This window comes from Schistocerca gregaria, chromosome X, assembly GCF_023897955.1.
Source record: "Schistocerca gregaria isolate iqSchGreg1 chromosome X, iqSchGreg1.2, whole genome shotgun sequence".
In the NCBI taxonomy this organism is placed as follows: domain Eukaryota; kingdom Metazoa; phylum Arthropoda; class Insecta; order Orthoptera; family Acrididae; genus Schistocerca; species Schistocerca gregaria.
The window spans coordinates 185111966-185136792 of NC_064931.1; the positions used below are offsets into that span (position 1 = coordinate 185111966).

A 24827-nucleotide genomic window follows, 5' to 3' on the forward strand; every position below is an offset into this window, starting at 1 on the left:
TGTGGGTGGGGAGGCCCGGCCCGGCGCCTGTACGGAGCGCGGAGGCAGGTAGTGTAAGTGGAGCAAGCCTGCAGACGCCTCTCCTCGCCTCTCCGCGCCGCTGTGGGTGGGTGTGGTTCGATTTTCGATAGCGAATCCCCCGACAGCGAAGTGCACTCTGGACTGGACTTGTCCGCTGTCAACAACACGCTCGCCCGCCACCAGTAAAAACTCTTCACGCCTCGTTTATCAGAAACAAATGCTGGAGCGCAGCGTACACACGCGTCCGCCTCCCATTGTGGCCCGCGCCACCAGCTTCGGCCCTACTTTCCCCCAGTCTCCGCCTTCAGCCAAATTCGCTTCCGCCCGCCGCCGTGTTTTCCCCCAACACTGGCGGCCGCGTCTCTTCTGTTATTGAGCGCGAGTGTCCGCCGCAGCGGTTTCCTGTTCGAGAAACCGGAATCTGGACGTAAGCTGTTGCTCGTTAGATCATTGTGTCCTCCTCCTGATTCTAAGGAAAAATTACAAAACTTTCGAAAGCAATGATAATGCATTCATATTCATCCACGATGCTACGATAATGCGTTGTGCAAAATAGTTGACAAAAACGCACCTGTGATTGAGACAAGCGTAGCCGCACCACAATGTTCCAGAGCAAATTTTTAATTGACGAGTGTTGTTTTAAATTTTGATTATCTTCTTTTCATTTAGTTGCAGACAACCAATTGATCCAGCATGCTTGGTAAATAGATGGAATAACAGTAAGAATGGCATCCGATCGCTGTTGGCTCTGGTATGTTACTTGAGGTCATTTCCATTACCCAACAATTACAAGTTTTCCTCTTTGCGACTGCAGCGAGTTAACGTGTTATGACTATGTTCTGTGTGCTGTAATAAGATAAGAAAGTGAAATTATAATATTGTGCCGCGCGTGGTAGCCGCGTGGTCTCGGGCGGCTTGCCACAGTTCGAGCGGCTCTCCTCCCCCCCCCCCCCCCCCCCCCCCCCCCGGCCCCATCGGAGGTTTGAAATTTTTGGGATGATGGGTGGGTGGGAGCGTCACAGATCGGTATTCTTATAAAACATTGTATACATGGGACGTTAACATGGACGAGCGGCGAGTGTGCTAAACAATCGTCTGTTTGTGTCGTCGCAGTGGATATTTGCAGCTGAAGAAAACCGATTCAGTCCTTACCGAATGCATGTGCAGTGGCTATTATACTGATTTGGAATTTTGAAGGAGCGAGTTTCCAGTTCCGTCCATGTGTAGGTTTCTCTTAAATCGAAAGCCGAAGTGACGTTGATTAGTTTTCGGACTCCGCTGTGCTTCGCTCTGACCTTCCGTTTTTAATTCAGTTAATTTTACTGGTATGAATGTCTGTGTGAAAGTTTGGTCGGCAAGAAAATGTGTGTCTTTGTCAGTACCCTTTCGTTCGCGGAATAATAATAATAATAATAATAATAATAATAATAATAATAATGACACTGCTAGCCAACAGGAAAATTATTTAAATCCAAATAGAGGTGTTTTGCAGGATATGCTTCCTGCAACCACCCAAGACGGAAAACAAAGACAGAGGATGAGATGGTCAGATAAAGTTAACCGACACCTCATGTTCTATTATTACCAAGCAACAAACCTAGGAACCAACACAACTGGATACAGATCACAAGTATACACAACATTTATTACCAGATACACAGAATTAAATTTTTTAGCAGAACAACGACTAGCTGATCGGATCCGTGTAATAATCACAAATAACAGGATACCCCAGTCAGAATTAGAAAACATCAAACAACAAGTACAACAAACACTGGAACAAAATAATGTGCAATCAGAAGAAGAAGAAGAAGAAGAAGATACAGTAATGGACTCAAACATCCCAGAGCAAACAAACAAAGAACAACACACATCAATTAAACAATCAGAGGAAAACGAAATCTTAAGACTGCCACCAGAACAAGTACAAATAGAACACGAAGTCACACACATGTTAGATATAGAAGAAAAATTTCAGCTGACATATATAGAATACAAAGACACAAATACAGACATTAGACCATTCTTGCATAGACCGCCAAATAACCCACAAGTCGAAACAACAATAAAAACTATCAACACAATCATACACAAAAAAATAAATGAAAACACCACAATTGGAAGAGTTACAACTACTAGTTTATATAGGAGCACTCACTACACTAAATATACACACTAGGCAGAGATCAGAACCAACCAACACACAGAAGAACCCCACAAAACCAGCATGGCGACTCAGGCTACAGATCAGAGTAGAAAAACTGAGAAAAGACATCGGACAGCTAACACAATTTATAAGGAATGAAATATCAGACAGAAAACGAAAACGGTTAGGTAAAATCTCACAACAAGAAGCGATAGAGCAATTAGATGAAAAGAAGCAGAAATTACAAGCATTGGCCAAACGACTTAGAAGATACAAAAAAAAAAAGTGAAAATAGAAGGAAACAAGACCAAACATTCAACACAAACCAAACGAAATTTTACCAGACAATAGGTAACACACACATTAAAATAGACAATACACCAAACATACGACATGGAACACTTGTGGAGCAACATATGGTCAAACCCGGTACAGAAAACAGGCATTCACAGTGGATACAAGCAGAAACATACGCATACAAGATGATACCACAAATGCCTGAAGTGACAATTTTGCAACATGAAGTCACCCAAGCAATTAATTCTACTCACAATTGGAAAGCCCCTGGAAGATAAAATAGCAAATTTCTGGCTAAAGAAGTTCACCTCAACACATTCACATTTAACTAAATTCTTTAACAGTTACATTGCAGACCCATACACATTCCCTGATACACTTACACATGGAATAACTTATCTCAAACCTAAAGATCAAGCAGACACAGCAAACTGAGCTAAGTATCGCTGCATAACATGCCTACCAACAATATACAAAATATTAACTTCACTAATTACACAGAAATTAAGGACACATACAACACAGAACAAAATTATAAATGAAGAACAAAAATGCTGTTGCAAAGGAGCACGAGGATGTAAAGAGCAACTGATAACAGATACAGAGGTGACATATCAAGCAAAAACTAAACAAAGTTCGCTACACTACGCATACATTGATTACCAAAAAGCTTTTGATAGTGTACCCCATTCATGGTTACTACAAATATTGGAAATATACAAAGTAGATCCTAAATTGATACAGTTCTAAACATAGTAATGAAAAATTGGAAAACCACACTTAATATCCAAACAAAATCAAATAATATCACATCACAGGCAATACAGATAAAGCGTGGAATATACCAAGGAGACTCATTAAGTCCTTTCTGGTTCTACCTTGCCCTGAACCCACTATCTAACATCCTAAATAATACAAATTATGGATACAATATTACTGGAACATACCCACACAAAATCACACATTTGCTATACATGGATGACCTAAAACTACTGGCAGCAACAAATCTACAACTCAACCAATTACTAAAGATAACAGAAGTATTCAGCAATGATATAAATATGGCTTTTGGAACAGACAAATTTAAGAAAAATTGCATAGTCAAGGGAAAACACACTAAACAAGAAGATTACATAATGGATAACCACAGCGACTGCATAGAAGCGATGGAAAAAGCAGATGCCTATAAAAATCTAGGATACAGACGAAAAATAGGAATAGATAACACAAATATTAAAGAACTAAAAGAAAAATATAGACAAAGACTAACAAAAATACTAAAAACAGAATTGACAGCAAGAAACAAGACAAAAGCTATAAATACCTATACTATACCAATATTGACCTACTCATTTGGTGTAGTGAAATGGAGTAACACAGACCTACAAGTACTCAATACACTTGCACGATCACAATGCCACAAATATAGAATACATCACATACATTCCGCAACAGAAAGATTCACATTAAGCAGAAAGGAAGGAGGAAGAGGATTTATCGACATAAAAAACCTACATTATGAACAGGTAGACAATTTAAGAAAATTCTTTACAGAACGAGCAGAAAGTAGCAAAATACACGAAGCAATCACTCATATAAATACACTCCTGGAAATTGAAATAAGAACACCGTGAATTCATTGTCCCAGGAAGGAGAAACTTTGACACATTCCTGGGGTCAGATACATCACATGATCACACTGACAGAACCACAGGCACATAGACACAGGCAACAGAGCATGCACAATGTCGGCACTAGTACAGTGTATATCCACCTTTCGCAGCAATGCAGGCTGCTATTCTCCCATGGAGACGATCGTAGAGATGCTGGATGTAGTCCTGTAGAACGGCTTGCCATGCCATCTCCACCTGGCGCCTCAGTTGGACCAGCGTTCGTGCTGGACGTGCAGACCGCGTGAGACGACGCTTCATCCAGTCCCAAACATGCACAATGGGGGACAGATCCGGAGATCTTGCTGGCCAGGGTAGTTGACTTACACCTTCTAGAGCACGTTGGGTGGCACGGGAGACATGCGGACGTGCATTGTCCTGTTGGAACAGCAAGTTCCCTTGCCGGTCTAGGAATGGTAGAACGATGGGTTCGATGACGGTTTGGATGTACCGTGCACTATTCAGTGTCCCCTCGACGATCACCAGAGGTGTACGGCCAGTGTAGGAGATCGCTCCCCACACCATGATGTCGGGTGTTGGCCCTGTGTGCCTTGGTCGTATGCAGTCCTGATTGCGGCGCTCACCTGCACGGCTCCAAACACGCATACGACCATCTCTGGCACCAAGGCAGAAGCGACTCTCATCACTGAAGACGACACATCTCCATTCGTCCCTCCATTCACGCCTGTCGCGACACCACTGGAGGCGGGCTGCACGATGTTGAGGCGTGAGCGGAAGAAGGCCTAACGGTGTGCGGGACCGTAGCCCAGCTTCATGGAGACGGTTGCGAGTGGTCCTCGCCGATACCCCAGCAGCAACAGTGTCCCTAATTTGCTGGGAAGTGGCGGTGCGGTCCCCTACGGCACTGCGTAGGATCCTACGGTCTTGGCGTGCATCCATGCGTCGCTGCGGTCCGGTCCCAGGTCGACGGGCACGTGCACCTTCCGCCGACCACTGGCGACAACATCGATGTACTGTGGAGACCTCACGCCCCACGTGTTGAGCAATTCGGCGGTACGTCCACCCGGCCTCCCGCATGCCCACTATACGCCCTCGCTCAAAGTCCGTCAACTGCACATACGGTTCACATCCAAGCTGTCGCGGCATGCTACCAATGCTAAGGACTGCGATGGAGCTCCGTATGCCACGGAAAACTGGCTGACACTGACGGCGGCGGTGCACAAATGCTGCGCAGCTAGCGCCATTCGACGGCCAACACCGCGGTTCCTGGAGTGTCCGCTGTGCCGTGGGTGTGATCATTGCTTGTACAGCCCTCTCGCAGTGTCCGGAGCAAGTATGGTGCGTCTGACACACCAGTGTCAATGTGTTCTTTTTTCCATTTCCAGGAGTGTACATCGGGTACACCATTTCAATTTCATAACCACTTCTACAACCCTTTAGATCACATAACATCAACAGATACGAAGAAAATAAATTGGAAAAAGAAAACACTACATGGCAAGCACCTGTATCACCTAACACAGCCACACATCGATCAAGACGCATCCAACACATGGCTAAGAAAATGCAATATATACAGTGAGACGGAAGGATTCATGGTTGCAATACAGGATCAAACAATAAACACCAGATATTACAGCAAGCTTATTATTAAAGATCCCAATACCGCAACAGATAAATGCAGGCTTTGCAAACAACAAATATACACAGATCATCACATCACAAGCGGATGTGTAATACTAGCAAATACAGAATACCCCAGAAGACATGACAATGTAGCAAAAATAATACATCAACAACTTGCCATACAACATAAACTAATAAAACAACATGCTCCCACATACAAGTATGCACCACAAAATGTACTGGAGAATCATGAATACAAATTATACTGGAACAGAACCATTACAACAGATAAAACACCACCACATAACAAACCTGACATCATACTCACCAATAAAAAGAAGAAATTAACACAACTAATCGAAATATCCGTACCCAATACAACAAATATACAGAAGCAAACAGGAGAAAAAATTGAAAAATACATCCAACTGGCTGAGGAAGTCAAAGACATGTGGCATCAGGATAAAGTTGACATCATACCAGTTATACTATCAACTACAGGAGTCATACCACACAATATCCACCAGTACATCAACGCAATACAGCTACATCCAAACGTATATATACAACTACAGAAATCTGTAATTATTGATACATGTTCAATTACCCGAAAGTTCCTAAATGCAATGTAACATATAGCGCACAGTTAAAAGGAAGTCACGCTTGATCAAGGTCCGCGTCACTTTCCATTTTTAACCAGACATAACGTCTGAGACAGGAAAGAGAAATAATAATAATAATAATAATAATAATAATAATAATTTCAATCCTCTCGCTCCTCCATCTAACCATTCACTCCAGCAACACCCACCGCGCAAAATCTCTGTCGCGTCTTCTGCCAAGTGACGTGGCGCAATGATTAAGAGTGACTCGCGCTCGGTATGGTGGCTGTTCAAATCCCTCTCCCGGCATCCAGATTTCGGTTTTTCATGATATCCATTAATTGCTGAAGGACACTGCCAGGACGATTTCTTTGAAGAGGTTATGGTCGCCATCTTTCTCCTATTCCCACCTGTTGCCGAGGTTGCTTCGGCTTGTTGAAAATGTTTTCGCTGGTAACCCCTTAAAATCCTCCATACAGTCCCGATCCCTCTTTATGCGATTTCCATTTTCTTGGAACCGTGAAGAATTACATTCGTGGCAGTCGATTTGCTTACGATGAAGAACTGCACACATTGGTACAATCATGGTACCGTAGAGACCCGCAGCCAGCCGGTGTAGCCGAGCGGTTCTAGGCGCTTCAGTCTGCAACCGCGCGAGCGCTACGGTCGCAAGTTCGAATCCTGCCTCGGGCATGGATGTGTGTGATGTTCTTAGGTTAGTTACGTTTAAGTAGTTCTAAGTTCTAGGGGACTGATGACCTTAGCTGTTAAGACCCATAGTGCTCAGAGCCATTTTTTTTTTTTTTTTTTTTTAGAGAACCGGATTTAATTGTTTTGACGATTACTTCTGAAATAATAAACAGTTTACTTACCTTTCTTTCAATCTGCCTGGGTTTCATTTGAATGCCGCTAATAGAGTTTCACCCATTTTATAATCAGCCATTGACTAAAGTTTATAGTGTTTTACTTCAGCGCCCACGAGTACGTATCTAGTAACATGAAACCTCTTGCAAGTTAGCGCAAGTGCCACACGGATACAGTCGTCAGACATTTTTCCAACTACTGCCTCACCCCAAAAATTGTCAACAGTTTTCTTGCGGGATACAATATTACTCTTCGTTGGGTTTTTAACTTCTCTCTGTTTTCATAGTCAAGTTCATTTCCTGAACACCTTAGTAACGAAAACGGTGGTGAAATTCAATGTTTATAGCGATGCATCGAACATAGGACTGCGCGGTACGTACGCCTCTTACAAATGACGTTCATGAATTATTGAAGACGACAAAAGTGAAAGTCGTGGCAGGCTGCTGTGTATCATAAAACAATACCAGTGACAGTGTTATATAGTTGGACAAATTGACGATGCACAAACTGTATAAAAAAGAGTTTTACTAAAGCAGGCGGATCCCATTGCTGTTATTATTTTTGCAAACGCAGACGAGAGAGCACTAAAAATCAAGAGACAACCAGCATTGCGAAAGTACCTAACACAAAAAAATTAATATAGCGTTCTTGGCCAGTGAGGGTATCTAATTGGAAATGCTTTCTTCCTATGCACACACTAACAGCTTTTATGAGATATGAAAATATTGTTTCATGAATATATGTTTCATGTGCATGACTGTGAAGAGTGCGTGTTGAGTTTAGCATTTTTTTCCTGCTATTGCTGAGAGAAAGAAGAGAATATAATGTAGTGCCGGAACATGGCCGCCTCCTCTCCAACATCAACAAGGAGGCCACCAGGCGGAATACCTCCAAGAATCGACAAAGAACCATAATCATTGTCACATACCTACTGAGATACACTACTGACAGATTTGAAATTAAGGGCCGAAAGACTCTTTTAACTGTTCCGCCAAATTCCAGAACTGTTGTTCGAAATGACTACCTTCGAGTCTAGCGCCATCATATTTTGCGTGAGCGAATGGCTGTATCTTTTCTTTATTAGTAAATATGAGTACTTATGTTCTTCAAATATGTAAGCTTTCGATGCCAGTCTCATTAAAATTTTTCTGAGAATACAGCGGCGCCATCTTGTATAATACTTAAAATGATAAATTACTAAAATAACCGACGTTTCAGACGTGCTGCAGCGGCCTTCCTGTCGACATAGACTATTAGCTGAGATGTGGGTGCTTTACACACTGTAATTCTTATAGTGTCATAAGCCTTCCGACGACTCATTTCTTAAAATTCAGTTACGCTAAAATCACACTGGTCGATGTTAGGAGAGAGGGATGGATATGGGAGACACTTTGTATGGTTTTTACGGCTTGCTTGTAGTAGGTAGCTCGCTACGAATTAGAGATGTTCCATGAACATCGATATTCACAGAATATCGATATCAGGAGGATATTAAATTCATAACATTAGTGTTAAAGATAAAATATCGACCTTTGACGCTGGTAAAAAAAGACTACTTGTTCCGATGTCAATACTTTTTTGTCATTTAGACGATTCTAATCTGCGACCTGTCAAACCTGGCTATGGAGGAGGGGGCATCACTATTTTTGAACTATCTAAGCCAGGTACAGTGGCTGCTGTTGTTGCTGATACAGGTCTAGTGCCTTTCATTGTTCATTCTGTTCAAGTTTTCGTTATGTCAAGTAGCATCAGCAACACGGTGATACATTATTGGAAAATAGAGAAACCAAATTCGATTTATGGAGTGGACATTACCTAACAACAGAAGAAGAGAATAATTTGCCAAGTGGAACAGAAACTTTCACAGTTCAGTTACTGCCTGAAAGATCTCCTCCTAGATCTTTTGCGGAGAAACGATGCCAGTCGTGCTGCGCCGTTTGTTTAACCAGTGGCGGCAGTGTCTGGCATTGCTGGCAACCAGACGACGGGAGCCGATAACCGTCTCGGTGTTGTCAGGCTGCTTCAGGACTAGAACTGCCTCTATCATTCTGCTAGCGCACATCCATGGCTGTGTTGCAACTATTCGTGCTACTTGGAACTTAACAGCCTTCTCAAAATCGCAATGGTGCTCCGCTACTGTCGGCAGGCCCATAATGTTTTTTTCTTTCTTTTAGGAGTGGTTGGTGACGTCGTGTTTGCATTGGTAATAGCACGTCTTAATACACCTGGCGTCATCTTTTCTTGTGTTTCAGCGTATACATCGTGGATGCGCTTTTACTCGAGCTACCCCAAGGAAGTGCGGTCTATCTTCAACATGAAGCGGGTGCACCCAGGGCACTTCGCGTCCAGCTTCGCGCTGCGCATGGCCCCGTCGCAGATCGTCCGCTGCTCCAAGGGTCTGCCGACTACCCCACTCCCGCCCAGGCCGAAGAAGACAAACTCGCCCGTCAAGAGGTACGTCCTCTAGCTCTTCGGCCCGTATTACACTGTACGAGATCTCTGTGGAATGTTGTAAATTCGTTATCTCAGTGATTAAATGTTCGACAAAAGCTGCGTAGTCGTAGTATTTTGTTTCACTGGACTAGTTTCGGGCGTTGCCCACCATCGGCGGTATCTCTGTTTCACGATTTCACACATTTCTTATGAGTTACCACAAAGCAGCTTTTTCCGAACAATTAATTAATAAGATGACATATTTACTATTTCTACAAGCTGCAGAGCTCCAAACGCACATTACAAGAGTGAAATATCTTTTATGAAATGCCGCGCGGGGTAGCCCCGTGGTCTAGGGCGCCTTGCCACGGCTCGCGCGGATCTTCCCGTCGGACATTCGAGTCCTCCCTCGGACATGTGTGTGTGTGTGTGTGTGTGTGTGTGTGTGTGTGTGTCCTTAGCGTAAGTTAGATTAAGTAGTGCGTAAGCCTAGGGACCGATGACCTCAGTAGTTTGGTCTCGTAGGAACTTACCACAAATTTCCAAAAATTTTGTGAAATACTTTTTATAACGTCTTTGACAGTGTACTAGATTACTTTCATAATATCTGTTTACAGTGAGTTAGGGCGTCGTCGTAGCTGTTATAAAAGATTTGTCAAAGAACTTTGAAAGTGTAGTACTGGCCTTATCTCCAAGCCCCGTTGTTGTTATCCTTTTGCTAGTGTTCTCGGTAATGATGGTGACACGGCTATGGTGCTGCCTCAAAAAACACTGATTTTGACCGTAAAACCGAATTAATACGAAGTGTGATCAAAGAGTAGCAGTAATTTTTATTTTTCTTAAAGAATATTTATTTATTCATAGACATCGCCTTTGTTCTCTTCAAAGTAATCTCCATGAGGTAAAATGCACTTGTGCCAGCGCTTTTTCCAAACTTGGAAGCACTTCTGGAACTCACTTTTCGTTATAGTGGTCAGCTCCTCCAGCGATTCTGTTTTTATCTCATTAATGGTGGCAAAACGACGTCCTTTCATGGTTCTCTTCAGCCGCCGGAATAGAAAAAAGTCGCAGGGGGCGATGACCGTCGGATACAGTGGATGAGGCAACATAGCGGTTTTGCTTCTGCCAAAAATTCATGAACAAGCATTGAGGTGTGAGTGGCAACATTATCGCAATGCAGTTTCTGCAAGTGATTTGGTCACAATTCTGATCGTTTTCTTCGGATTGCTTCACGCAGACGGCGAATAACTTTCAGACAGTGTTCCTTATTGACAGTACGACGGTAAGGCAGGAGCTCATCATGCACTATCCCACTGTAACCGAAGAAAACAGTGAGAAGAACCTTCACACGTGATCGAATTTGTCGAATTTTTTCGGTCTTGGCTCTTCAGGCAATTTCCATTGAGACAACTGTGTCTTGGTTTCGTCATCATGCCAGTATACCCATATTTCGTCGCCTGTTACAAGCTTCTTTAGAAATTCTGGATCGTTATCGACTTCATTCCACAATTCCTGAGCGATGTCTACACGACGTCGTTTTTGGTCGAAACTCAACAAACATAGCTGCTACAGGTTTCATGCCCAAAACATCCGAAAAAATTGCTTGGCATAGCCAAAGGACATGCGACATGAACAGCAATCTCTCGGATGGTGATTCGGCGAGTTTCCACAATCATTTTCTTTACTTCTTCCACGCTGTCGTCAGTAACTGATGTACTAGGACGTCCAGGGCAGTCGTCGTCTTCGACGACTTCTTGGCGCTCTTTGAAACGTTTATACCACTCGTAAGCTCTTGCCTCACTCAAAATAGATTCGCCAAAAGCCACAATCAACATTTCGAGTGCAGTTCCGCCTTTAATTCCATTTTTTCAAGCAAAATTTAATGCAAATTCTTTGATCCATCATTTCGGAAAATAGTAATTCACCGAACACTCGAAAACACGTATAAACTTATCGACTGTCAACAATAAACCAAATATTCAAAACAACTGAAAATACAAACATGCATCAGGGACCTTTGTACCAACAAGACTAAAAAAACTGGAAATTAGATGTATAATGCCCACGAAATTAAAAAAGTCTCATACTTCGTTTAATGAAGGATTTGGTGTTGGGTGCATGTGGTTCACAGATGCACACGTTTACCTAATGGTGAATAAACAAAACTGGCAGTTTTGAGGTTCCGAAAATCCCTATTTGTATGAAGAGAAGCCATTCTGTTCGCCGAAATTTTCTGTGTAAGCAGAGGTATTTTCACTTTTTTGACGAATACTTCGGAAATATAGTCACTGTGTTGGATTGCTGCTATTTTACTAGCGCAGGAATCGGTTGGCCTTCATACTCGCCCGATCCCATTCCTTGTGACTACTTATTGTGGGGCGTCTGCCGGAACCATTCCACCACGCTGAAAGAGCTTGAATCGGCAATGTGTGTGGCATCTGAATCCATTTCTGTTGAGGCACCACTGGATGTGATGGCGAATTTCATTGTTCATTTGCGCCACCTCTGTACTGCGAGTGGTGGATATTGTGATGTGACTGCAGAAGCTGCTTGCAGAGGACGAGTTTAATTATGTACGCTGATACTGTATGAGCTGCACAGCATACAGCGCCATCTTTTAGTAACTTTTAGAACTATTCCGAAACTTCTGTAAAAATTCTTACAGCTTTCACGATTAACAAACCTTTGTTTTCTTGCGCTCGTCTATTAATCTTAGTTTTCGAGATACTTAATTTGGAAATCAGTTACACCTTCACTTGACACCTTGTATGTGTGGTCACATGCATTATCTTGGTATGTTGTGACTCTGGGCGCGCCACTCAGAATTGTAGGGGAGGACCCAGTACCACCTCGACGTAACGGTGTGCTGTCCGCTTCTAATGTTCATGCACCACACGCGTCACGCTGAGGGATGAAGGGCAGAAAGCTAAAAATATGCCCTACAGCTTTCAGCATATCAGTGGATAAGGTTCCAAGTCCGTTACTCAACTTTCGCTGCCATTGTGTCTGAAAGTGTGAATCTGGCGGGGAGATGTGTGAGTTCTCTATATCCACAGTGCACCTGTTGTAAACGATTTTGATATGATAACAAGAACCCGTTGAAAGTTCTGTGGTTAACCCGTTAGAGTATGACACCATGGCGTAACCAGTAACTCTCAAACTCTCAAGCCTCGAACATGCACAGCTTCTGTCTAACCTCGTACCCGACTCTTTTTCTGCAGTGAACATTGGCAAAGAGTGGCCTGCGTATCTATCGTTGCACTGATAACTCCGCGGCGTCTCTCCGTACATGAATAATTTCTCTGCAGATGTGACGTGGTGTTGATGGCGGGTGGTTTCTTGTAGTCACAGCGGTTTTCATGCCCGCGCACGTGTGTGTGTGTGTGTGTGTGTGTGTGTGTGTGTGTGTGTATGTAAAAAGATATAATGTAACGCCCGTAAATAGATGAAAACCTTAAGGTTTCATCCGAGCGCAACTTGAATGACAGCCTGATAGTGGCGGTCAGAGAAATCACGTAGCCGGCCGGAGTGACCGAGCGGTTCTAGGCGTTACAGCCTGCGACCGCCACGGTCGCAGGTTCGAATCCTGCCTCGGGCATTGATGTGTGTGATGTCCTTAGGTTAGTTAGGTTTAAGTAGTTCTAAGTTTTAGGGGACTTACGACATCAGAAGTTAAGTCCCATAGTGCTCAGAGCCATTTGAACCATTTTTGAAATCATGTACTATGGCACAGCTCTTGGTGAGTTAGTTCGGTATATCTAAGGGTTTGCAGGCATGTGGTATGGACTTCATTAGGGAGTGAGAAATGTAGTACTCACTCAGTTGAACACGGATAATTCAGCTGACGCCTTGTTGGAGCACCTTTCTTAGCATCGGATTTATTATGGAATTCATTTAAACTTAGATCAGGATGCCCAGATAGAGATTTTAATAGTGATCATTCGGATACAGGTGTCGTACTCCTTGGTAACCTGGCGTGGTCGAAAAGCTAATAAATGAAATTTTTAAGTAGGAAAGAGAATGTCACTCTGTGAGCCCTTGAAATAATTTTCCACATATAGAGATAACCTACGGAAGAGGGTACTGCAAAAACTTTCATTGGATTGAAGTGAATTATTGTCTGTCTGTCTGTGGTCATTCAGTATGTTGAAATATCTGAAGGAAATCAAAACAGATCTATATGCGTAGTGCTCTTCACGTTTTGTGAGCATGAAACCTTTGAGACGATGTTCATAAAACTTAAAAGAGGGCGCTGTGAGAAATGCATCGTGCGTCATGTGAAAGAACAATTCTCGAAATTCGGAAAATCTGTTGATGGCTCTGAGCACTATGGGACTTTACATCTATGATCATCAGTCCCCTAGAACTTAGAACTACTTAAACCTAACAAACCTAAGGACATCACACAACACCCAGTCATCACGAGGCAGAGAAGAAAATCTGTTTATCCTCCTACTTGTGTTCAGTGATAAACTGAGAGAAATTTGTCTCATGAGAGTGTATGAAACACAGAGGCGGAAGGCGACGGTACCAGGAGTCCTCATCTATGGATTTTACCGAGACTGACGATTATAAATACTCCCTTATATCTGACGAACCACAGGTAGACAGAGAAGGAAGAAGAAACGGAAGGCTAATTGAAGATGTGCTGAAAAAGGGAGGGAATTTGACTACGAACTGAAATAAGCTGTAACGTGCAAAACGCCACAAACGTGCTAACTCTCCGTACCGTTACTGGAGTCACTGAATTGTTCTCTGACGTACCATTCTACCTAAGAACATTTCATTGAGACACCACGAGCCAAAAAAAAAAAAATAAATAAATAAATAAATAAATAAATAATCATCGTCTTTATTTAGCTAATCAATAGTCGCTCTCCATCCATTTCGCCATTTGATTTAGTTTTTGTGTACGAAAGGAAGGTTGTATCGTAAATACTTCTTGTTTGCTCTTGCATTATCGTCAGAACAATAGGTTCATTGGCAGAATGATGGCACAAGCGTCTGTGATCGTGAATTTCTTAAATGTGGTATTACTTAATTAAGACAGTAGTGTTATAACAGATGAGCGTCGATTTCGTCATTTTCACAGGGGTAACGGAAAACATTTTCGACCTAACAGTGAAGTGTGTGTGTTTTTTTTAAGTAAGATGTATTTACTCTAACGTTTCTCAAGTGTGTGTGTTTGACCCCTAAAGTGCGAGTCTCGGAGATCTGCAAAACATCCGTCTGTGGCGGTCACAACTTCCCCACTGGACTAGAAACCTCAACATAAAAAATATTAGCTTTTAACAGCGCTATATAGAATAGTCTGCACCGAATTATGGACGTAATTACCTCGTAGAGGGCTTCATGTGAAATAGTTAGACGGCCTCGATGTTCAAGGTACTGGGTTGGCGGGAGATAGCGTAATGTTTAAGGCACTGAAGTGTATTCGGTACGATCGGCATTCAGATCCCCGAACTGCCGTGCTGATTTAGGTTTTCCGTGGTATGCTTGAATGATTTCTGACAAACGTAGAATGGTTCCTTCAGCAATGCCACTGTCGATTTCGCTCCCCAACATTAAGCGACGGCGCTAATCTTTATAACCTCCACGTCGATGTGTCATTAAACACAAAATTCTGTCCTTCCCTAGACGTGTTTTCTGGATCAGTTCCTTGAATTATTTACTTACAGGGCTTCATAGACGCCTACGGATATTTGAAAACGCTTAAAATACAACATTAAACAGAATGAAAAGGGAAATCCTCTATTCGACACTACTGCGCGGGTTAATGTGTAGATACTCAATCTGCATGTATACGTCATATGTGTAGATATTACAGCACTTCATACCGTAACCGTTCAGGTTTATTAGGCCACTCTTTAAACTTAGATCAGGATGTCCAGATGGAGATTTTAATAGTGATCGTTCGGATACAGGTGTCGTACTCCTTGGTCACCTGGCGTGGTCGAAAAGCTAGTAAATGAGACTTTTAAGTAGGAAAGAGAATGTCACTCTGTGAGCCCTTGAAATAATTTTTCACATGCAAATGACAGAAAGGTTGATCCAAACGTAAGTCCGACCTCATATCTTTACTGAAGAGCCAAATAAGCTGGTCCACCTGTCTAATATTGTGTAGGGTCCCCGCGAGCACGCACACGTTCCGCAACACGATTTGGCATGGACTCGACTAATATCGGAAGTAGTGCTAGAGGGAATTGACACCATGAATCCTGCAGGGCTGTCCATAAATCCGTAACAGTACGAGGGTTTGGAGATCTCTTCTGAACAGCACGTTGCAAGGCATCCCAGATATGCTCAATAATGTTCATGTCTGTGGAGTTTGATGGCCAGCGGAAGTGTTCAAACTCATAAGAATGTTCCTGTAGCCACTCTGTAGCAATTTTGGACGTGTGGTGTATCGCTTTGCCCTGATGGATTTGTCAAAGTCCGTCGGAATGCACAATGGATATGAATGGATGCAGGCGATCAGACAGTACGCCTACGTACATGTCACCTGTCAGAGTCGTATCTAGACGTATCAGGGTCCCAAATCACTCCAACTGCCCACGCGCCACACCATTACAGAGCCTCCACCAGCTTGAACAGTCCCCTGCTGACATGCGGGGCCCATGGATGCATGAGGTAGTTTCCATACTCCTACATGTCCGTCCACTCAATACAATTTGAAAAGAGACCCGTCCGACCAGGTAACATGTTTACAGTCATCAACAGTCCAGTGTCAGCATTGACGGGCCCAGGCCAGACGTAAAGCTTTGTGTCGTACTGTCATCAAGGGTACACAAGTAGGGCTTCTGCTCCGAAAACCCATATCGATGATGTTTTCGTTGAATTGTTCGCGCGCTGATACTTGTTGATGGCCCAGCATTGAAATCTGTAGCAATCTGCGGAAGGGTTGCACTTCTGCCACGTTGAACGATTATCTTCCGTTTTCGTTGGTCCCGTTGTTGCAGGTCTCTTTCCGGCCGCAGCGATGTCGGAGATTTGATGTGTCCTATCGCTCGTGCGGCGATCCACGTTCAAACTCACTCACGCCTTGATGAAATGTCATTGTAGCAGCAGTAACGGATCTAACAACTGCGCCAGACATTTGTCGTCTTATATAGGCCAACCGCAGCGCCATATTCTGCCTGTTTACATATATCTTATTTGAATACGCGTGCCTATACCAGTTTCTTTGGCGCTTCCGTTTGATAACGTGACTGCCAATGGAACGTTGACGCACCCGACACCCACCCACCCTCCGGCCGAATGAATATTGTTTCACTCGCCTGAGATAATAGAGGTAATTACGTGAACAGATGAACAGATACCGAGGAAAGTCCAAATTTCAGTTTCTTAGTTGATTCACGATAAGCGCGCACACACACACACACACACACACACACACACACACACACACACACAATATAACGTGTGTATGTAGCTGCTGGACAGTACAAAGGATTTTGGCTTTTTCTCGGCTCTGAACATTTGGACACGCCGCTTTGCCAGCAGAGCGGAAACCGTGTCGCACTTAGCCTGCGGAAAAATAGCTCGGCAACCGTGGCATGGCGGCGGCACCCCGCTGCCTTGTTCTTTGTCACCGGTCTTACGTACGCGCCGCGCGTCGCTTTAACGTGGTAATGGCAGTACACGACCCCCAAGACCGCCAGACGCGTTTTTCCCGCGACTTCGACATAAGTATCGGACTGCCTGCGCGCCCGAGCATTTCGTTTCGTGACTTTGTTACATCGGAGAGACACCTAGCTGATGAAGAGATCGGCCAGTGACCCGACGCCAAGCTCGACTTCCTAAGCGCTGCGCAGTTCTTTGATGAGGCAGAACAGTCGGGGTTGAGTGGACGGACGAAGCTCTGGGAGAAATTTCGTCAGCCCCTTCTTCGTTCAGCTTTCCTCGCGTTTCTTCTCCTCACTTTCAACTTATTAGATGATATTATTTCAGATTTCTTCGCTTTTGTTCATTGTAATTAAGTGACCCATACGGGAAGTCACCGCGGTGTTTCAGTCGATAGTGCGTCATGTAATCGATTGGTTTAATTGATGACAATATAGCAACGATTACTTTGCATTCGTTACGGGATCGTTGGTAAGAATGTTGTTTGCTTTCCTCTTCCCTGTGTGTATTGTACAGGGTGTCCGAAAAGTCTATCCCTGATTACATAAATTCATAACTCAGGCTAGAAGTAGGATACAAATATGAGACTGATGTCTAATTGTTTACAAACTATCAAAGTTTTTTTTCACACATGAGTAAACTTCCACGTGAGGCCCTGCGCACCGATTTCTTCGGACTTCGAAGAAAAGACTGCCTTATAGGTTCCACCCTGTCTGCTAAGGTTCTTGGCCGACCAGACCTCGGAAGGTCAGCAACCGATCCTGTGTTCTTGAACCTATCATACCAGGCTTTAATGCTCATGACATCATGTGGATTCCTTCCAAATGTTGTCTGGATGTGTCTCTGCACTGTGGTTGGTGATCGTGTCTCATGGTACCACAGGACACACTGCACCTTCTCCTGATTGGTTAACATGGCTTCTTGGGCACTGCACCTCATCCACTACTTATGTACTGCGGACCTAAAACAGAAAAAAATCTTTTATAGTTGTAAACAATTCGACACAAGTTTCATATTTGTATCTTACTTCTAGCCTGAGTTATCAATTTATGTAATTAGGGAAAGACTTTTCGGACACCCTGTACTTTACGTGTATATTTACAAGATCGAGCCAAATTGTCACTATCACTTCTTCCATAAGACGCGCACAGCGCGTAGCTTCTGAAGCATCTTAGGTGCTGTACACTGTCAGAGTATGTATGTGAGGTTACCGACTGGCTGTTTTGCACATTTCGTTCACTCGTGTCGTAGATAATGGAAATTATGTATAAGAGCTGCGAACACTGATGATCATACACTCCGAAGCTACGTATCAAAGTTTCTGAAACGGCAAACTAATTTCGTGCCTATGTGATGTTGCATATCATGGGTATACTAACGGCATAATTATAAACAACACGAATAATTCTCTAGGAAACCAAACCTTTACTCATGCCATCGATATCCAGGGTGAACGTCTAATCTGACGGTGTGTGAATGTCGATCGATTCGCAACAATAGAACAGCTGACCATCCAGACTGATCAGCGGATAATCAGTCTCCAATCAGCAACAAAATTTCAGCGAATTACCCTACGCACCAGGCTTCAAAGCAGAGGGGCAACGTCCACAGCTACGCTAACGATGGCACAGGCTACAATCAAGACCTCATTGTCAATCCCTGGTGCCCAAATTCGTTTCACAGTAATCCAGTTATACTTTTAGCCGTGTTATCTGTCTGAATCCTCCCTTGCGCAGCCTACAAAGGCTGTCGGATGCACTGTAGAACGTATGGCGATAGATACCCGGGGAGCTCTTGACTGAGTTACTTCTAGCCACTGTGCATGCTGCAAACGGTTGCTGCTGCACCCACTAGCAGCTGGTCGTAACGATGTCACTGTACGATGTGTAGGGTATGATAACGAATGCTTGGTGTTTGAAGAGGGTCGGAGTGCAGTGCTACTTTCGTCGTTATTTTTCTTTTAGATCCCCGATATTACTATTTCTGCCGTTCATATGCTGTCTGAATTTCCTCGCTTCATGTTTCGAGTGCTCTCTATAGCTAAAAATGTACTATAATCAAACGGGAAATCAGCTTCGTTTTTCCTTTAATTTTAGCCGTCTTACTCCTCGTGGAAAGTCGTTCAGATGTGAATGACACCTGCTAAATTTTGTGACATAAGCGATTTGTGTTACCAACTCTCTTATCTTTTTTCTCACCTTGAGCATCCCTCAGTTGATACTTTAAAGCTTTTTGTATTACTTCACCACAGTCGCAAGCCTTTCCCCCTTTCAGCCTAGACATAGCATCTGTTCCCACATTGGGGCTATAACAAAAGTGAGAGAAGTGGGTCTCGGGTTAAAGCACTGACTAGCAATATGACTGAGTGGGTTTCGTCACACATCTGATCATCAATCTTTAGATTTTTCGAGTTTCCCGAAAATCAGTGTAGGCAAATGTCAGGATGGTCGTCCCTGTTTTAAGTGGGCACGGTACATTTTCTTCCACATTCTTGCCCCATCGGTGCACCCTATCTGCCTCTCTTCCTTCTCTTTTGCCACAAATTACTCGAACCCAACACGGTTCGACTGAAAATCTGTAGATTCAATGGAAATCTGAAACAGTTGAACCTGACGAGTTATATTATTCGTGTATAACGTTTGTAAGTAACACAGTATAATACACTGACCAGCCAGAACAGTATGACCACCTTCCTAATTGGCGGTGTGTCCACCTTTGACACCGATAACTGTAGCGACGCGTCGTGGCATGGGAGCAATGAGGCCTTGGTACGTCACTGGAGGAAGTTGGCACCACATCTGCATGCACATGGAAGTCACCTAATTCCCGTTAATTCTGGTGATGGTTCGATGAGCTCTGACGCCATTTCAATCGCATCCCAGATGTGTTCGACCAAGTTCAGATCTAGCGAGTTTAGAGGCCAGCACATCAAGTGGAACTTGCCACTGTGTTCCTCGAACCACTCCATCACACTCCTAGCCTTCTGAGACGGTGCATTATCTTGTTGAAAAATGCCACTGCCGTCGGGAAACATGATCGTCATGAAAAGGGTGTACGTAGTCTGCAACCAGCGTACAATACTCCTTGGGCGCCACGGTGATTGCACGAACTCCACTGGACCCATGGATGCCGACGTGAATGTTCTCCAGAGCATAACGATGCCTCCGCCATCTTGTCTCCGTCACGCAGTACAGATGTCAAGGAGCTATTCCGCTGGAAGACGATGGATTCGCGCCCTTCCATCCACATGATGAAGAAGGTATTGGGATTCATGAGATCATGCAACGCTGTGCCACTGCCCAACGTCCAGTGATAATGGTCACGTGCCCACTTCAGTCTTAGTTGCCGATGTTGTGGTGTTAACACTGGTTCATGCATGATGATTATTTTCGTATATAATGAACTAATTACCTGTCTGAGCAACGTCGCACTTTTTGCGAAAGTTACTACTGCATCTTCAGGTCGTCTGAAAAATTCTTCAGTTAAGTTGGCACCACATTCCTTAATCTGCCGACTCTATAATATTCATTTTCAGGCAGTTTTTCATTCCCATGTCCTATTAGTTTCTTGTGGGTACAGTTCGGGACTCTCGCAGGGATATTTCAATAGTTTTAAGTTTCATTAGGAAATCAAATGTCTGGCCTTGAATTTTCTCTGTCAGTACTGAATGTACGTAGTTACACCAGGTTGCACGTCGGTTAGAATTCCACTTTCAACTGTAAAACTGGATGTATGAACTGTCTCTCGGTTCATAAAAAGGCAGAGGCATAATGTGGTAGATTCAGGACTAGTAAATTATTGCACTGTTTAATCAACCTTCAAGTTGATACGTGATTTTTAATGCTCATCTTCCAGTTGCAACCATACTAGAGCTATAATTGCGAGATCATTAAGTTTGGGTGTAACCACTGAGCGGCCATGTGCCGCCACATGTGTCACTCCAGTAACAGGCCATTGAGGAATATATGATCCATCCAAAACATTTCATGTAACATCCACGGTCTCGGCAGCGGGTTCTGGCTGGCTCTGAGCACTATGGGACCTAACTGCTGAGGTCATCAGTCCCCTAGAACTTAGAACTACTTAAACCTAACAAACCTAAGGACATCATACACATCCATGCCCGAGGCAGGATTCGAACCTGCGACCTAGCGGTCGCGCGGCTCCAGTCTGTAGCGCCTAGAACGCAGCGGGTTCTGTTCACACTTTAGTTTGACAAGTGGATTTTGCTTCACTCACAGTCGTGTTATGAGCTGCGGAAATTACAAACATATCCGTATACAGGACGTGTATGTTCGTCATGTCGTCAACAGCAGGCGTCTCCTTGCCCCCTTGCCTACACTTCCTCATGCCGAACTGTGCCGACATTCAAATCCCAGTTCGGCCATCCTGACTTTTTTCCTTAAATCACTTCCAGCGAATAGCTGGATGTTTCTTCAAAAAAAGGCACGGGTGAGACCACATTCCTTTTTGGTGTTCCCTCACATGACAGCTCGGTCATGGAGACCTCCAACCGTAACCGTTTCTTCAATTTTCCTTCTTGTCATATCCCTAAATTAGTTGATTAAATCGAATTTTTAGCTTCTTTCAAATCGTTTTTCATGTTAAGACGCAAGTTTCCTGTTTCATTATACGAAGTGATCGTGTGATGCATTGTCAACAGCAGCAGATACGGTATTTGTCTAAATCTTAGTCGATTGCCTTGTCGCTGCCAGGAACTAACGCTAGTTTATCGTCGTCGAGAGACACAATGTACAAACAGCAGTAGTCAAGAGCTGATTTTCTAACTCATTTGCAACACGATGACATATTTTATGTCCCGCGAGTACTGTAAAATTTCTGAAGATGTCCTGAGCCGTTGTATATTTTCAATTGTAGTTTTATGGAGTTAACCCCCACCCCCTATTATGGCGAACCTTGCAGTTCCATTAAGGGCGAATTGTCGATGTTCGCACTCTTGGTGAATCCACGACAACATTCATAGTAGTAATATGAGTATCTAGAGCTTATAGAAAAAGCTTTTTCTGTTAAGCGCATTACTGGAAGACTTACATAACACAGTATGCAATTAAAAAAAATAAGTCTTCCCTAATAAGTCAAAAGTGGTATATATTTAATATGCGTCACGAGTTCTTTGTCAATGAAAGTAGTGCGTAGAGTTTAATTAGAGTTATACTGGGCCAAAGGGACATTAGCAGCCATTGGCCAACAGCTATTATGTAGGTTGGTACAGGTAGCTGGTGCTCACCGTTTGCGGTGCTACCATGTGGACACCGATCAGTGGTGTCGGGTTTTCGCTACACTCCGGGGCTTCGGTAAATGAGGATGTTCCTTCAGGTCGTCTCTTGCAGTTGTAAGCGAGAAAGGTGAAATGTGTACCATTTAGTTTAATTTAAGGTTCTAAAATGCGTTTCTTTCAAGTGAAACCATTGCAAATCATACCGTATAATTCATTCCAGTTTGGGGTGAGGTATCATGGTTATTATATTCTGTTTCTTTAGTCCGTTGTCCTATAGGAACTTAGTGATGGCACATTATTTTAGCCAACCTGCGTCTAAATTTAGTTACTTTGTCTCCTACGTGTAAACGCGTTGTGGGTTTACTGGATGTTCGTGCTATAGCTATTTTCTGTCGCTTAATTTCATTTCATTTCGAGAGTTTCATGTTTGCTGAGCGTGTGAGAAATCGTGATCGTACTCACTTGTTTGTCATGTGTTGTACCGAGCATTTAGCTCTGGTAACCCACCCCCTTCTGCTATAGCCCTTGTAATAATCTTCCGTGTGAATGTGACTTCATTTAACATGAATATCTTTCACGAGTTCAGTGTATTCCATTGTGTTCCTTGTCTTAGACGACCAGGTGAGTTCTCAACACCTGGTGAGCTCTCAAACCAGTATAATCATTTCTTGCTTGCTCTGAATGTTAAACTGATCTTCTCGGTAAATGTGTTTCTTTCTTGCAGTACTTGTCAAGAGATCAGTGGTTTTCACGCGCATTTTGTTCATTGCTGAATCGTATAGTTATTGATGTATTCACATTAGTTGTTCAGTCAGATTTCTATATCGTGTGAAAAATTAGTTTTGTTCCAGATGTGCCTGTATCAAGCGTATTTTCGAGTTGGGAATTTCTATATAAGTTACTGCTCACGCGGTTGACCGATAAAACTGTTTACTCTTTGGTCCAATACACGTGAGTTTGATGTATAGAAGCATCCTTAAGATTCTACTCTTCCCTCTGTGTGGATTGTTGGTATGAGTGTGCGTGTGCTTTATGAAGCCTTTATTTTACTTATCATACATACTTCTTACGTGTTGAGATATACACAGGTGAGGTGACAAAAGACACGGGACACCACCTAATATCGCGTCGGACCTCCTTTCACCCGGCGTAGTGCAGCAACTCGACGTGGCGTAGACTCGAAAAGTCGTTGGAAGCCCCTTGCAGAAATATTAAGCCATGCTGTCTCTATGGCCGTTCATAATTGTGATAGAGTTGCCGGTGCAGGATTTGTGCACGAACTAACATCTAGATCATGTCCCATAAATGTTCTTCAAACCAGGTGCGAACAGTTATGGCCCGGGGACAGTTTCATCGTTGTTTGGGAACATGAAGTCCATGAATGGCTGCAAATGATCTCCAAGTAGCCGAACATAAACACTGCCAGTCAGTCATCGTTCATTTGGACCAGAGGACCCAGCCAATTCCATGTAAACACAGCCAAAACCAGCATGGAGCACAACCAGCTTTCACAGTGACTTGTTAACAACCTACTCGAGTCCTACCTTCAACTCTAACCAACTGAAAGTGGGACTTACCTGAGAAGTCCACCGATACGTTCACGAGATTAGGAAAGACGCTGAAGGCGATATTGTGCTGTTAGCAAAGGCACTCGCGTCGGTCGTCTGCTGCCGTAGCCCATCAACACCAATTTTCGCCGCACTGTCGTAACGGACATTGACTTTTGCTGTTATTTCACCCAGTGTTACTTCTTTGTTTGCACTGACAACTCTACGCCGACGCCGCTACCCTCGGTCGAGTGTAGGCCACCGGCCACAGCGTCCTCAGTGGTGAGTGGTAATGCTTGAAATCTGGTATTCTGGACACACTCTTGACACTGTATCTCTCGAAATATTGAATCCCCTAACTATTCCATTTCGGAATGTCCCATGCTTCTAGCTCCAACTACCATTCCACGTTCAAAGTCAGTTTATACCCGTCGTGCGACCATAATCGTGCGAAACCTTTTCTCATCAATCACCTAAGCTCCGCCAATGCATTGCCCTTCGAAACCTTGTGTACGCGATACTACCGCCATCGGTATATGTAAATATCGGGCAGCACCATTCTTTCGCGATTATGTTTTTCACTTGATAGTTTTATTTAATAATTTTAGCCAAAAAATAATTTCACGGCTTGCGACTTAATCACAATAAGGTTTGACACTGATCCAAAGTCTTTTCTTTCTTGTTAGAGATATAATCTCCAGTCATAGATGTACCACCTATATACGCAATGACACGAATTATATAATGTACTGGTTTCACTCAGATACGGAAAAGTCGCCATGTTTGCTATTAAAGATT

At 43.5% G+C, this 24827-nt stretch overlaps 1 protein-coding gene across 1 annotated transcript in view; it reads left to right on the forward strand.

Annotated features, from left to right (window-relative positions):
- The window catches only part of LOC126298713 (probable ATP-dependent RNA helicase DDX31), a 255676-nt gene that overhangs the window by 208597 nt on the left and 22252 nt on the right, over window positions 1-24827 (forward strand). The window contains exon 11 of the mRNA XM_049990136.1: window positions 9440-9641. Coding sequence (XP_049846093.1) covers window positions 9440-9641 — 202 coding nt within the window. The remainder of the gene's footprint in view (window positions 1-9439; window positions 9642-24827) is intronic.